General features: G+C 44.0%; 1 protein-coding gene across 1 annotated transcript; it reads left to right on the top strand.

Moving 5' to 3' along the window:
* Window positions 1-1,561: 1,561 nt before the first annotated feature.
* Window positions 1,562-14,265, top strand: LOC136644096 (ras-related and estrogen-regulated growth inhibitor-like). Its single transcript, XM_066619630.1, has 4 exons — window positions 1,562-1,631; window positions 1,942-1,998; window positions 9,078-9,151; window positions 13,771-14,265. The coding sequence occupies exons 1-4, from the start codon at window positions 1,562-1,564 to the stop codon at window positions 14,254-14,256; spliced, it is 687 nt and encodes a 228-aa protein (XP_066475727.1). The 3' UTR covers window positions 14,257-14,265.
* The last annotated feature ends 333 nt before the right edge of the window (window positions 14,266-14,598 follow it).

The raw sequence follows: 14,598 nt of genomic DNA, 5'->3' as shown, positions 1-14,598 counted from the left end.
CAATCCTTGTGGGAGCTCAAGGCAGCTCACAGTATATAATGAAAACAATAAAGCCATAATACAACAATAGTATACTGTCAGTATAAAATAAAAAGAAATAAGAGCAGTCAGTAAAACAAAAACAAGTAGGACCAAAAAAGGCACACTAATCAAAAGCTTGACATAATGGAAAAGGACAGCTAAGAGATGCAACTCTAAGCTTCAGGAGAGATACTTCCAAAGACCTGGTGTCACCTCAGAAAAGGCCCTGTTGTGAGTCACTGCTAACTGAATGTCAGAAGGTGATGGCAGATTCAGTTGTGAAGAGAGGTCCCTTCAGATATCCAGATCGCAAAACATTTAGGGCTTGATAACCAACAATGTAGAGGAAATGCCAGGGCAGGTGGATGAATGGGGTGTGACATGGTCAGAACCTCTTGCTCCCATAAGGAGCAAGCAGCTGCATTCTGTACTAAAGGAAGTTTCGGGCAGTCTTTAGGGATAGCCCCACACAGAGTGCATTACAATAGTTCAGTCTAGAAGTTAATCAGTGCATGAGTAGCAAGGGCCACCTGCTCCAGAAATGGATACGTTTGGCAAACCAGCAAAATTTGGTTAATGGTACCCCTGGACACAGCTGATAAACCAGCATCAGGTTCAAATCCAGGAACCCCCCACTCCAAACTGCAAACCTGCAGTTTAAGGAGAGTGCTACCCCATCAAGAACAAAGTGATAATCCATATCCTGGACCGACAGTCAGCTCAGTGACAGAACATCTGTCTTGTCCAGATGTAATTTCAGCTTGTTAGCTCTTATCTAGTCTATCACTGATTCCAGGCTTCTGTTCAGGACCTCTACTGCATCCTTGGTTAAAGATGGAAATGAGTGTGTGTGTGTGTGTGTGTGTGTGTGTGTGTGTGTGCGTGTTAGAGAGAGAGAGCCCCATATTTTTGGATGATCTTTCCCAGCAGTTTCATGTAGATGTTAAAAAGCATGGGGGACAAGCTAGAACCCCTAAGGACATCACAGGGCTAAAGGTTCCATCCTTCAGGTAATCAACATATGGAATAAATCTAGCTAGCAATCGTAAGGGCTTGTGTTATTTTTGCCTGCAAACAATCTCTCCAGCATGCATACAAAGTCTATGGTTTAACCATCCAGGGTATGGGGCAATATCCAGCATCTCAGCTCCATCTGCTGGAGCCAATTATTATTGCCTCTTTTGAAAACGCTCTGTATGTTTTTCTGCCAAGATTATTTCTTCTTTTTTGTCTTTTGTGCCCACTTTATCTATCCCTTTTTAATAAACTGTTGATATTCTAACCTAGGGTCTTTCTAGTTCCTGGTACAGCAAGTACAGTGGATGTCACATCTCCTTGTTCTGCAGGTGCTGCAGTGAGAGTGATTTTGATAGGAACCCCTGAGGTTCAGTATTTTCCCGGGAAGGGGTTTTGCTCAGGTGACCCCCCCCTTCTGTCCTGATCATCTGGGCTGGCGGTAGCAGACACATTTTATTTATCTGAAAAATTTATATCCCGCCTTTCCCATGCTGAATCTGCCAAGGCTTTTCCCCATTCAGGTATGTGTCCATATAGGGGAGAAACAGGAGCAAGAACCCCAGCCCTTCCTGAAGCTAAGCAGGAGGAGGCTGGTCAGTGCTTGGCAGGCAGACTGTGTGGGAACTTCATATATGCATCTTCTAATTCTGCGACGGAAGAATGGTGGTATAGAAATGTAATATTCTGTTACCCTGCACATGCCTGATCTCATCTGATCTTGGAAGCTAAGCAGGGTCAGGCCTGGGTAGTACTTGGATGGGAGACTGCCTGGGAATACTGGGTGCTGTAGGTTTATACCATAGTCTTTCAAGACTGAAGGTTGCCAACCTTTCTGTTAAGCTATTATTGTATATCTTTATTTGTTTCTGCTGCTAACCACTTTCCCCCCTTTTTCTATTGAAGCTTTGACAGTGAGGTTCATCACTAGGCGATTTATTGGCGATTATGACCCTACTCTGGGTAAGTCTAGCTTCTTGCTTGCCTGTGCTGTGGAAATCTAGGCTGCTGGTGGATGTCTTTTGGAAAGTTAAAGAGCAATTGTCATTTTACTTAGTTGTTCTTATGGGCCAGAGGCTCATTGGAGACTGGGGGCTCCCTGAGGGCCAGATTGGGAGCCCTCAAGGGCCGCAAGTGGCCCCAGGGCTGGGGTTTGGGCATCCCTAGTCTAGTGCATTATTTAATTTTAGTTTGTAAACCACTTTGACTGTTTGGATGATGATGACGTGCCTTGTTCAGGGGAGAAGACTAATTAGTATACTTTATGTAAAAAAATTGATCCTAATTGGTGGGAAATCATAGCAAATGTGGGACCAGGTGATGATACACTGTTGGCTTGGTGGAATTTTGCAAAGAAAACCTAAGAAATTGCTCACTATTCAGGTACCTTCTTGCCTTTTCTACTAAAGGCGCACATTTCAGTCATGAGTACCTGTTTGTTGGATCAATCTAGCTCAGGGGTGTCAAACTCGTTTCATAAAGAGGGCTGAAGTTAGCATTCAGGGCTCTAGCTGAGGGCCGGAAGTGATGTCATTAAGCAGAAAGTGACATCATTAAGCAGCTAATGGTCAGAAATCAGACCCTGTTCTCATATAAAAACTCATTTAACTGCAAATGTCAGAAGAGGAAATACGCAAATCTTGATCATATTTCAAGATTTGGGAAAGCCCAGTTTTCATGTGGGCTGCCATTTCAGCTGTAACACCTCAGTAACTGAGAGCCTGAGGGCTAGATAAAAAGCTTCCAGGGGACGCATCCGGCCCCCGGGCCTTATGTTTGACACCCCTGATCTAGCTGAATTTCAGATGGAATTAATTTCTATTCTTTGCAAGTAACCTTAATGCAACCTCTAAAAACGCATCCCTTTATGGTGTCCCAGGATCCCTACATTGTCTCCTAGTAATTGCAGAAAAGTAGGCCATTATGTTAATATTGTCATTGAGCCTAGGGTTTGGATGTCTTCTATCTGTGAGGACTTTTTCTTTCCCTTAGCAGTTCCATTTGGTAATAGTTTGTGGAAAATTAGGCTTAATGTTCTCTCTGTCCTATTTTTCCTCATTTTTGCTTTCTTTGTTATAATTGGAGAGGTCTTTTGTACCAAGCCATGCGTTGTTTCTCCTCCCAAGAACGCTCCAGAGCAATCATATAGATACACCTGTGCTCCTGAAAGCCCACATTTTCAGTAAGATAAGAAAGCCCACTTTGAAGAAGATAGGAGATTAGTAATACATATTTATGAAGTAGAAGCCTCAAAGAAAAGATGTAGCGCCACTACCATAAGCACCAAGCTAGCTTGGGGTCCTGGAACCCTCAGTGAAAATCCCATTGAAGGCCTTTTTAAAGTATCTTTCAGCCAGATCTGCACAGATGGATTTTCATTTTTTCAGAACCAGATGCCTTTCAGAGCTGTTTTCAGTATAATGTAAGGCAGAGGCAGATTTAACTTTTTTATTCTACAGTCTAGTACAGAGGTCCAGTGCGAATCCAGAATCGCAGTGTGGATTCCGAGCCAACAGGTCCACCACTGATATGGTATTCTCCCTTAGACAACTGCAGGAGAAATGCAGGGAACAACGACAGCCACTCTTTATAGCCTTCATAGATCTCACAAAGGCTTTCGACCTGGTCAGCAGAGACGGCCTCTTCAAGATTCTCCCCAAGATTGGATGTCCACCCAGGCTCCTCAGCATCATCAGATCTTTCCACAAGGACATGAAGGGCACTGTTGTCTTCGATGGCTCCACATCAGACCCTTTTGACATCCGAAGCGGAGTGAAGCAGGGCTGTGTTCTTGCACCAACCTTGTTTGGGATTTTCTTCGCTGTCCTGCTGAAGCAGGCCTTTGGAACTGCAACAGAAGGCATCTATCTCCGGACCAGATCAGACGGAAAGCTCTTCAACCTCTCCAGACTGAGAGCAAAATCCAAAGTCCAGCTGAAATGTCTGCGTGACTTCCTCTTTGCCGACGATGCAGCTGTCACTACCCACTCTGCCAAAGATCTCCAGCAGCTCATGGATCGTTTTAGCAAGGCCTGCCAAGATTTTGGACTGACAATCAGCCTGAAGAAAACACAGGTCATGGTTCAGGATGCGGACTCACCTCCCTGCATTACAATCTCTGAGCATGAACTGGAGGTTGTCCATGACTTTGTGTACCTTGGCTCAACGATCTCCGACACATATTCTCTCGATACCGAGCTAAACAAGCGCATCGGTAAAGCAGCTACCACGTTTTCCAGACTCACAAAGAGAGTCTGGTCCAACTAGAAGCTGACGGAACATACCAAGATCCAGGTCTACAGAGCTTGCGTCCTGAGTACACTTCTGTACTGCAGCGAGTCATGGACTCTTCGCTCACAACAGGAGAGGAAACTGAGTGCTTTCCACATGCGCTGCCTCCGACGCATCCTCGGCATCACCTGGCAGGACAAAGTTCCAAACAACACAGTCCTGGAACGTGCTGGAATCCCTAGCATGTATTCACTGCTGAAACAGAGACGCCTGCGTTGGCTTGGTCATGTCGTGAGAATGGATGATGGCCGGATCCCAAAGGATCTCCTCTATGGAGAACTCGTGCAAGGAAAGCGCCCTACAGGTAGACCACAGCTGCGATACAAGGACATCTGCAAGAGGGATCTGAAGGCCTTAGGGATGGACCTCAACAAGTGGGAAACCCTGGCCTCTGAGCGGCCCGCTTGGAGGCAGGCTGTGCAGCATGGCCTTTCCCAGTTTGAAGAGACACTTTGCCAACAGTCTGAGGCTAAGAGGCAAAGAAGGAAGGCCCATAGCCAGGGAGACAGACCAGGGACAGACTGCACTTGCTCCCGATGTGGAAGGGATTGTCACTCCCGGATTGGCCTTTTCAGCCACACTAGACGCTGTGCCAGAACCACCTTTCAGAGCGCGATACCATAGTCTTTCGAGACTGAAGGTTGCCAATACAATAGTACAGAGGTGTCCAAACTTTTTGGCAGGAGGGCCACATCATCTCTCTAACACTGTGTTGGGGGCTGGGGAAAAAAGAATTAATTTACATTTCAAATTTGAATAAATTTACATAAATGAATATATTAGAGATGGAACTTGTATGAATGAATGAAGGTCTTGCAATAGCTCAAGGCCTATAAAAGGCCTTGCACAAAGCAAGGCTGGCCTTTCCTTTGCTGCTACTGCTGCATCACATATGTGAAGCAGCAGGCAGTGGAGGGAGCCCTCATCCCACAGCTCATGCTAGAAGTCGAAAGTTGGCTGTCACGCTGAGAGCAGTTGCATCAGGCCAGCACGGGCTCCAGCAAGTCTCTGGAGGACCAAATTGGGAGCCCTTAAGGGCCGCAAGTGGCCCCAGGGCCGGAGTTTGGGCACCCCTGGTCTAGTGCATTATTTAATTTTAGTTTGTAAACCACTTTGACTGTTTGGATGATGATGACGTGGTAGCTGAAGGCATGTCAGCTGAAAGCTTAAGACAGGGGGACAAAACTGGACAGAGATCAGTGTTTCTGTCCCAAAAACTGGTCCATGTAAATAAGCTGCCAGGGGATCTGAAAGGAATTTTATCAGAGGGTATGACGGTTCTATTGGGCCCTTTTGGGGGGTCCAAAGTTTCTTTTGAGTGCCTTCCATTCTCCACTGGATCATAATTTCTACAAATTACAACGCATAAAATTATGTAGGCTTACACAAAACGTGAATGCTTCACTCCACTCTCACTACCAGCTGCCCACCAACTTATTTCTGGCCAGTGGTGAGGTTCATGCGGATGCTACCGGATCCATGTGGTCTTTCCTGTTAGTTCCACCCCTTTCTACCCCATGGTGCCTGACTGTAGTGTCCCCATCACCAGGGCAACCAAGATGTCAGGTGTACTCTGAACATGCCGCTGAGGTGGTCGCAGTGTGGCTCCTTCCAAGCCATCAGGGGTATGGTCTGATGCCTGCTCATCAGCATGGCTCATCAATGAGCTGGGGCAGCTTTCCCTCATCAGGGCCATCTGCTCTCCATTCTAGATTATTATGTGTATATAACTGGGATTGTGCTCACTTGCATTCTCAGGCTGACATGTAACTTCATGCAGCCAGAGTTGTAATATCTAGTTCACACTAAGGTCAGCAGACAGAAGAATTATTGAATGTATTTCTAGATTTGCCTTCCTCCCTCCACAAATAATATCCTTGGGCCTTTATAAGTAAGCTTTTGTGGTCTGATTGAAAAAAATGAGGGCTTCAGGGTATAATTTAACTACAAGCTGCATCTAGGTGAATTTAAAAGATACATTTTTTCCCATGAAGAATCCATGAGAATATATGCAAATTCAAATCTCAGTTGCACTCTGGAGAAACCACATTATCATTCTGTGTATTTTAGTCTCTGAAGAAGACCACTGGTCAAAACATGTTTGGTTATAAAGCTTACTGTCGGCTGTGTTCATTTAAAGTTCATATGTAGCTCTGTAGTGACGTAATACCACATGTTAAATAAGTGGACAAGAAAATAATTTGTTATGCATTTTTATTTTTTTTTAATGGAGAATGTTAAGTTATTTGCAATTTACCATCTGGTTGTTTGACTATTATTTGTTTCTTAGCCTATATCAATATATTCTTATTGTTTGTTTATGAGAGAATTAGATTTTGATAGTCTTTGGTTTGTTCCCTTGTCCCTTAATCCTTCATGTACCTGTCCTCCCCCTAACTGATTCCAAATTCTGCCCTGCCCCATATTCTGGAAGTAGGATAGTTCAGAAAACAAAGCTAATTTATAGCACTGTTTTCTGTCATTCTTGTATATTTTGAGATTCCTTGTTGTAGATTTGTGCAGAAATCTCGGCACCACAGTTTAAGTAAGAGTAACCAGGGAGTAATGCACTGCAGCTCAGGAACAGCCCCAGTCCTGTAAACATCTCCATTTGGAATTAATACATTTTGAAATTATTTGTCTAGTCTTGGAGGAAGATGTGGGAGCAAAATCCTGTGGGCAATATTTTCCCTTAAACTTTGTGGATTGTCACTGAAAAAGGTCCTTTTTACAAATAATTCTTTCATTTCGCACCACTGAAAAATGACTTGATATTACTGTCTTTTCTTTCGAGTATTTCTGATTCTTAGGGTGCAATCCAGACCTGTATTTGGGCCAGCGCAAGTCCTTGAGAGGAAACCAGGCCGGCGCTCTGAGAAGTGCTGGCCTGCGGAGGCTGACATGAGCCTCCGTGCCGGCTTCCTCTCAGATGCTTTCGTCAGCCCAACTGGGAGGTGTTCCTGGGCAGGAGGAGGGCAGGCGGTGGGTGTTCCCGGGGGCGGGCAGGCAGGGAGTGGGAGGTGGGGCTGGGATCCTGCAGTTATGCCGGATCCCAACCCCCATTCCCAGGGAGAACAGAGCGGCTTCAAGCTGCTCTGCTCGGACTAATGCCACCTCAAAAGGTGACGCAAGTCTGAGGAGACCCATAGGGGCCATCAGCCCTTACCCAGAAATGTTTCCCCTTACCTCTGGCTGAGCTGCTTATGGCCACTATTCTGCGCTGGATACAGTACAAGCCTCCTGTTCCAGTGCAGGATAGGATTGAGCCCTTAGTCTGAGAATTAACCTTGAATAAAATGCAGTACAGTGATTTGATTGTTCTGTGGGATTAAAAGGGGTCTGTGTGTGGGGAGGGTGGGCTGAGGGAAAGAGCATGAAAATGCAACTCCTTTTGACAAATGGGAATGACAGTGAGGAGAACGTGACAAGACTGTGTATGGCAGGCCCCCTTCTTGAGTCCCCTGTACAGGCTCTATTATCAGCACCTACATCTTGACAAACAGAAGAATGCCCTTAGGACCTTTCTGTCCTTCAGTAAATAAGGCTTGTTGGAGCCTAGTCAGTTCAAAGTCGGAGGACGTGTGGAAGGTGACTATGAGGACAGTGTTTGAGAGGCTCCGGTATGTAATTGTGTGCTGTGCAGAACGGCAGAACCCTCAGGGCGTCTTAAGTCAATAGGTGGGATTTCTGCCTTTCCTGGGCTGAGGTTCTGATGGGACCTCATTTCACAAAACCATTGACATGCTTTTATTTAAAGTTGACAGCAAAGTTCTAGTCATCATCACTGACTCCCAAGCCTAGTCCCATTGTCCCAAACCTAGAATTGTTCCATTTGAAGTGTCAACTATTGCTGCTAACAAGAGGCAAAGTGCCTGTCAGAAAAATGGGCTGTATGTCTCTCAGCAGTCACAGCTGATGTGTTGTTCCGAGTTGAGGACTCATGACCCAGCACATAGTGCTGCTACCACACAACCCAGTTGCCTTCACCTTACATATCTCCTATGCCATTTGCTTTTTCCTCAGTTCTCCTTCTGGACATCATGCTGTTGTCCCTCTTTCCTCATAGATCCTAAGATTGCCTCCATGGATCAGTGCATTTCCATACTGCATTACCATACTGAACCACATGCATTAGCAACCCCTGGTGCACACCTGACTATTCCTCCTTCAGCTTTTTTTTCCCTTTTGCAGCCATCCCTTGTGTCTTGCAACCTCTTACTCTCACCTGTCCTCCCCCCAGGTACCTTCTTGCCCTGCTGTCTTTCATTTCTACATCCTAATTATTCCTGCCTCAGAAGGCAGAGCTGCCATCATCACAACACAAGGGAGGCAAAATAAAGCCTTGGCCACATAGCTCATTACTTTCTCCAAGAAGGCCTCCCACAGCTGCTACTGCTAACCAACAGATTCTACTTTCATAGCATTGTGTTTATCTGTTTTACTTTGTGCAGTCATGTTTGTAGGAATGTAGAACCACAGAAGAATTGCAGGGATATTTCCCCACATGATGACATCTCTCTGACCAGGCCTCTTATCTTCAGAAGTTAAGAGTGTGCATGTTCATAAGGCTCTTCAGAAGTGAAATGAAGATTCCCACAGTAGGCTGTATACATATTTGCAGGTGGAACTAGAGGTACAGAAGAGTGAAGGAATCCGTCTCCTTTGTATGCTCTGTTGACATTTTCCATGAAAACTAGAATTTGTTTTGTGCAGATATCGAGGGAATTTTCATTCTTGTTTCTGTTCCACAGAGATGATTTACAGGCACACAGCGGTCATTGATGGAGAAATGGTGCATTTTGAAATTCTTGACACAGCAGGACAGGTATGATTACAATTCAGTAGATGGTGTCATATGCAACTGTACCAAGAAGTAGAGCAACCTCTTATTTTCAGTCTGTTGTTGTTGCCGGTAGTTCTGTGCCTTTTCGAAGTGTATAGGCTACATTGTGCATTTTCTACATATGATGCTGATTTTGTACATAGAGCTATGGTTTGGCAAATATAAGAATAGTATGAAAGTTGGCATAGAAATGAGAGTGGGGAGCAGAGACCAGGATGGCAAGATATTCAGAAGCTCCTGAAGAATGTAAATAAATAGGTGCTGGTTTGCCTGCATGCTCAGTGTGAGAGAATAGGGTGGACTTTAACCCTGAAAAGCTTCATCTCTCTGTGACTGAAAGATGAGGTAGCATTGCAAACATTAGAGGATGGAAAAATTCAGAGGATGGATCCAAATGAAAGGTCCTTAAAATCAAAGGGATATTGACTTCAGCTGAATGCATTGGCCAGAAGAGCCTAGATAAAGTCCAGATATCAAAAGTCACAGAGGGTACAAAAAAAATAAAGACCACTTCACTTGTATAGTTAACTTTGCAGCTTCCATATTTGGACTTCAGAACAGATGAAATGTAATAGGAATTTGCAAACAGCAGATATGCTTGTTTAGATACACTTGTGTTGATCACTCACCTGTTCCCTGTTACTTTTTTCCCCCCAATATATTTTATTCATTCATTACAGATACAGGAAAGGAAATAGGCTTAACTTTGGGTAGGGTACGACACAGGTTACACATAAGGGTTGGCCCCAGATTCCAACATACATCATTCAATTAACTCAAAAACACAATAATCATCAATACAAAGGTTCGCATATTTATCAATATAGAAAAATTAATTTTTACAAAACACTCAATTTTATCTAACTAGATTTATCTTCCCAATCATAAAAAAACTTCCAATATTTTCTTACTCTATCTAAATCTCTTTCTTTCATTCTTTCTGTTAAAACTTCCATTTCTGCTACTTCATAAATTTTATCTATTAAATCTTCCTTAGTTGGTACATCTATAGATTTCCATTTTTGCGCAAACAATATTCTTGCCGCTGTAACAATATTTACAATAAGGTGTTTCTTAGGTTGGTCTTTAATTTCTGATGTCACATTTAGGAGGAATATTTCTGATTTGAATGGTAATACACAATGCAATATCTCTTGCAACACTTTATGTATCATCTTCCAATATTTCTTTGCTTTTTCGCATGTCCACCACATATGATAAAAAGTTCCTTCTAGCTCATTACATTTCCAACACTTATTTGATAACCCAGAGTACATTTTTGCTAACTTCTCTGGTGTTAAATACCATCTATAAAACATTTTATATAAGTTCTCTTTAAAAGTCACTGCTTTAGTTATCTTAATATTCGTATTCCAAATTTGATTCCAATCATCCATTGATATATTATATCCAAAATTTTTTGCCCAACACACCATTGCATCTTTAACGATCTCATCTTCCATTCTCATCTCCAGGAGAAAACTGTACATTTTTCTTATATACTTCCCCTCATCAATCAAAAATATTTTATCAAAACTTATATCTTCTTCATATAGACCTATGTTTTGGTCTTCTCGTAATCTTGTTCTTATTTGCATTTCATTCCACCAGTCCAGCTTTATTCCTTTCTCTTCTAACTCAGACTTACTTAAAATCTCTCCTTTATTATTCAACGTCACTGTATGGTTTATTTTGATCTTTTTTAATCCAGTTTGGATTGGTTGCTATTTCGAGCGGTTTTATCCATCTAGGTAATTTAAAATATATCTTATATTTTATCTGGTCCCATATCCAAATTAGAGATCTTCTTAAAATATGTTGTTTAAAATATCCATGCTGTTTAACTTTATCATAAAAGAGGAACGCATGCCAGCCTATTTGTAAATCGTGTGCTTCTAATGTTAAGATTTTTTCGTTCAATACAAGTCCCCAATCTTTTATCCAGTTTAAGGCTGCTGCTTGATAATATAGTTCCCAGTCTGGTAATCCAAATCCTGCTCTTTTTTTTATCTTGCAATAATTTCAGTCTTATTCTACCTGTTCCCTGTTACGATGCTCTGGGGGCTTCTTTGCACAGATGCATGGATATTAATTATTCAAATACAGAGTGGCATTTTGCTCATCAGATATGGGTAGCCAAGTAGTATTGTGCAGGATCAGTTGTTTGATGGTAGATTTTTAATGGTGCCCTACAAGATAACACTTTTTGGGTTCTGATTTAATACAGATTATTGGTTTTGCTCCAAGATTTTACCTACCACACCAAAATAAAAGAGTTGGGGGTGAGGAAGAAATGTACTTTTTTATCCATTCTATTTTTATGGATGGAGTGGGAGTTGGGAGCCAGTAAATCCCCAGTTCAACTCTTACCTCAGCCATAAACGCACTGGGTGTCTGAGGCAACCTCTCGGTGTCGGATCCCTCTGCTATTTGTGGTAACAATTGTGACCTACCTTATATATAGCCACATAGGATAGTTGTACATATTTATGAGGGTCAAACTATAAATTAACTTTGATGGGCTTAACTTTTCTTTCAAAAATAGCAGTAACAAGGGATTTGGACCATGATAGGAGGGAAGTGGCTTTAGCCCTTCACAACCACTATGATTCTAATCTGGATTAAGATTTCTCCCCCATATCAGGACCATGATAGGAGTAAACCCCTTCACCCGCAGCTGCTCTTGTGAAGAAAATAAGATCAGTCTGTCAGTACTAATAATGGGTTTAACATCATATCTAGATTGACCCTCTGACTGACCCTCTAGTTTGAACACTCAAAGTATCCCTGGGGGCTGGGAGATAAGAATAGGCCCTCGGTTTGGTTGTATTTGTCGTAAGAGGCAACTAAACAGCCACTGGGTTGATGGGACTCCTTAGCCTGGGAAGGCAGCTCATCTGAGAAAAGGAAAACTCTGATCCCAAACCTCCACTGCCTTGTGGCTACACCCAGTTATGGAAAAGGCTTCAGGAGTGAACCTCGAGGCAAAATCTGGAGCCGGAGTCCCTGAGGCAGTTCATGACTGAACACGGTCACATTCTGGCAACTCCTGCAACGCCGCTGGAACCAACCGTATTGGCCTCTGCCTTTCCATTGGACCATTTCAGTGACGTGGAGAGGGGGGATTTGCTGCATGGGTAACAGTCTAGCCTCCGTATCTACCTTACCCAGGCTTTGCGCACTGGAGAGGACACTCAGTTCCAGAACCACCATTCAGAGCGCAATACCATAGTCTTCCGAGACTGAAGGATGCCAACAACCCGAACACTCAAACATCTCTATTTAAATGCTAAGAATTATCATTATGAGTTGGCAATAGATTGCCAAAACATTAGTGATTAGCTGAAAGCCCTCTTGGCTTAGAAATGAATATTATTCTTCTGCAGCAGAGTTAAGAGTCTGGTGTGGAGACATTTGTGCCAATGTGGGGGAATGGCTGGAATGGTGGACTCTGACAAAAGAATCCTGAGTTCAAATCCCTGCTGGGTATGGGAGTTACCAATAGTCTAATCCAACCACCACCACCACCACTACCCCCACAACTGATTCAATCACTCCAATGGAGCATGCGCTACATCCTGCAGGGGGAGAAGCAGTCATGGAGGTCTCCTTCAGGAACAGGAACATTTGTTCCCTTACCAAAGGGCAAGCCTCTGCTGTTCCAATGGGTCTCCTCAGAATGACACTAGCCAGATTGCTGGTGCAGAACTGAGGAGAGTAACAGAAACAGGGAACAGGGGAAAGAATGGGGACAGGATTCTGGTATACTTCAATGCTACCGGAATCCACCCCTCCTTACCTATTCCGCCTCTTGGCTGCCCCTCCCCACCCAGACACTCCCTCCCACCATGCTTCCTGCCGCCAACGTAAAAGTGCTGGTGATGAACAGCTCCTCCGTTGGCATCATAGCAGCACTTGTAGCACTTAGGATTCAGCCCGAAGTGACACTGTTCTAAGTCCGCTCGTATTTAAGGTGCCACGACAGTAGTCTAACACAGCTGGAATTTGAATGAAATATGCACTCAGTTCCTATCCCTAAGTTGCAGAGTAGCAGTTGCTGTGTTTGATCACAGAATATAATTTCGGTTTCCCTGTGGGCCAACCTACAGTGTTTGGTGGTAGATCAAGATCAGATCTAGAGCCATACCATCACTGGACAGCTGCAAAGCAGGGAGGGGTGCAGTTTTTTCTGAGGAAGTACGGAGAGGGAGTACTTAACCCTTCCCCCACACACCATGATTCCCCTGTATGACCACCACCCCAGCTGCTCTCCCTTGTGATAAGACAAACATAAAAACAGAAACTGGACTGGGAGAAAAATAACTGAGGGGGTGGCTGCAGGGACCCAGAGGTGGGTGGCGGAAGGGTCAAGTGTTCCTCTCCTGTCCACTGCAGATCACACCCTCCCTCTGCTTGCTTTGAAGCTGTTTCTCAGCAAGCAAATGTCTAGCAAATGTCAAAGAAATCTCTCTCTTTGTATGTCCCTTCATGTTAATGTGCCTGATATTCTGCCATTCCCAGTTCCTGCATTTTAGCTGTGCACTAAGCTGTCCATGGAGAAGGTGTCTTGTGTTGATTATGCTGCTTTCTTCTTTGTCCAGGAGGAAGACTCCCTACAAATTGAAGAGAAGATCAAGTGGGGAGATGGCTTTGCTGTGGTCTACTCTGTTACGGACAGGTGCAGCTTCGATGAGGTCATGAGGCTCTGTTTCCTCATTAACCACATCCATTCCAGCCCAAAGCGGAGCAGTGGGAGTGAACAGCCTCCTGTGGTGATTGTCGGAAACAAGAAGGACCTGCAGTTTGACCGGATGGTGTCCTCTGAAGATGGGGAGAACCTCTCCAAGGCCCTGAAGCATCCTTTCTATGAGATCTCTACTAGGGACAGCTATGAGGAGACGGTAATGGTTTTCAACACCTTGTATAACGAGCTGATGAAGCAAGGGCATTTTTCCCCAGGGTCCTTCAAGAGGCGAACAGTGTCTAAACTAATGGAAAAGATCCCAAAGATGCATGCCAACTCCTCCCTGACCTCAGCAGGCAGGAGCTTGAGCTTCAACTCCTTCAGAGACTATATCCCAGAGTGATGTTTTGCACAGGCACTGTGCCATGCTGGGTAATGCATGTCAAGATGAGCTGGACTGAGCAAGGGAGAGGCTGCGCAACTGATAACATTAGAAGTCCAGAGACCTGTACATAGTTAGGAAGGGTTTTTCTCCCCTACCCACCATGAATGCAGAAGATCAGAGGATGAACCTGGGCTGATTGTAGCAAGGTGGAGCGGTCAGTACATAGGAGGAGGCCAAATGTCAATCTAGTCCAGAATCCTATTTCCCACTGTGGCCAACCAAACACTTCCAGGAATTTTGCAAGGCAGACATGAATGAAAGTGTCCACTTGCATTGTTTCTATCACCTCCCTGGCAGATG

Source organism: Tiliqua scincoides, chromosome 1, assembly GCF_035046505.1.
Source record: "Tiliqua scincoides isolate rTilSci1 chromosome 1, rTilSci1.hap2, whole genome shotgun sequence".
In the NCBI taxonomy this organism is placed as follows: Eukaryota; Metazoa; Chordata; class Lepidosauria; order Squamata; family Scincidae; genus Tiliqua; species Tiliqua scincoides.
Note: the sequence above shows the minus strand (reverse complement) of the source record. Positions and strands in the feature narration are given on the sequence as shown.

Coding starts and splice junctions, on each gene's coding strand:
- LOC136644096 (XM_066619630.1), top strand. CDS start 1,562: ATGTGTCCATATAGGGGAGAAACAGGAGCAAGAACCCCAGCCCTTCCT. Junction 1,632..1,941: donor AGCTAAGCAGGAGGAGGCTG/GTCAGTGCTTGG, acceptor TTTCTATTGAAG/CTTTGACAGTGAGGTTCATC. Junction 9,152..13,770: donor TTCTTGACACAGCAGGACAG/GTATGATTACAA, acceptor TTCTTTGTCCAG/GAGGAAGACTCCCTACAAAT.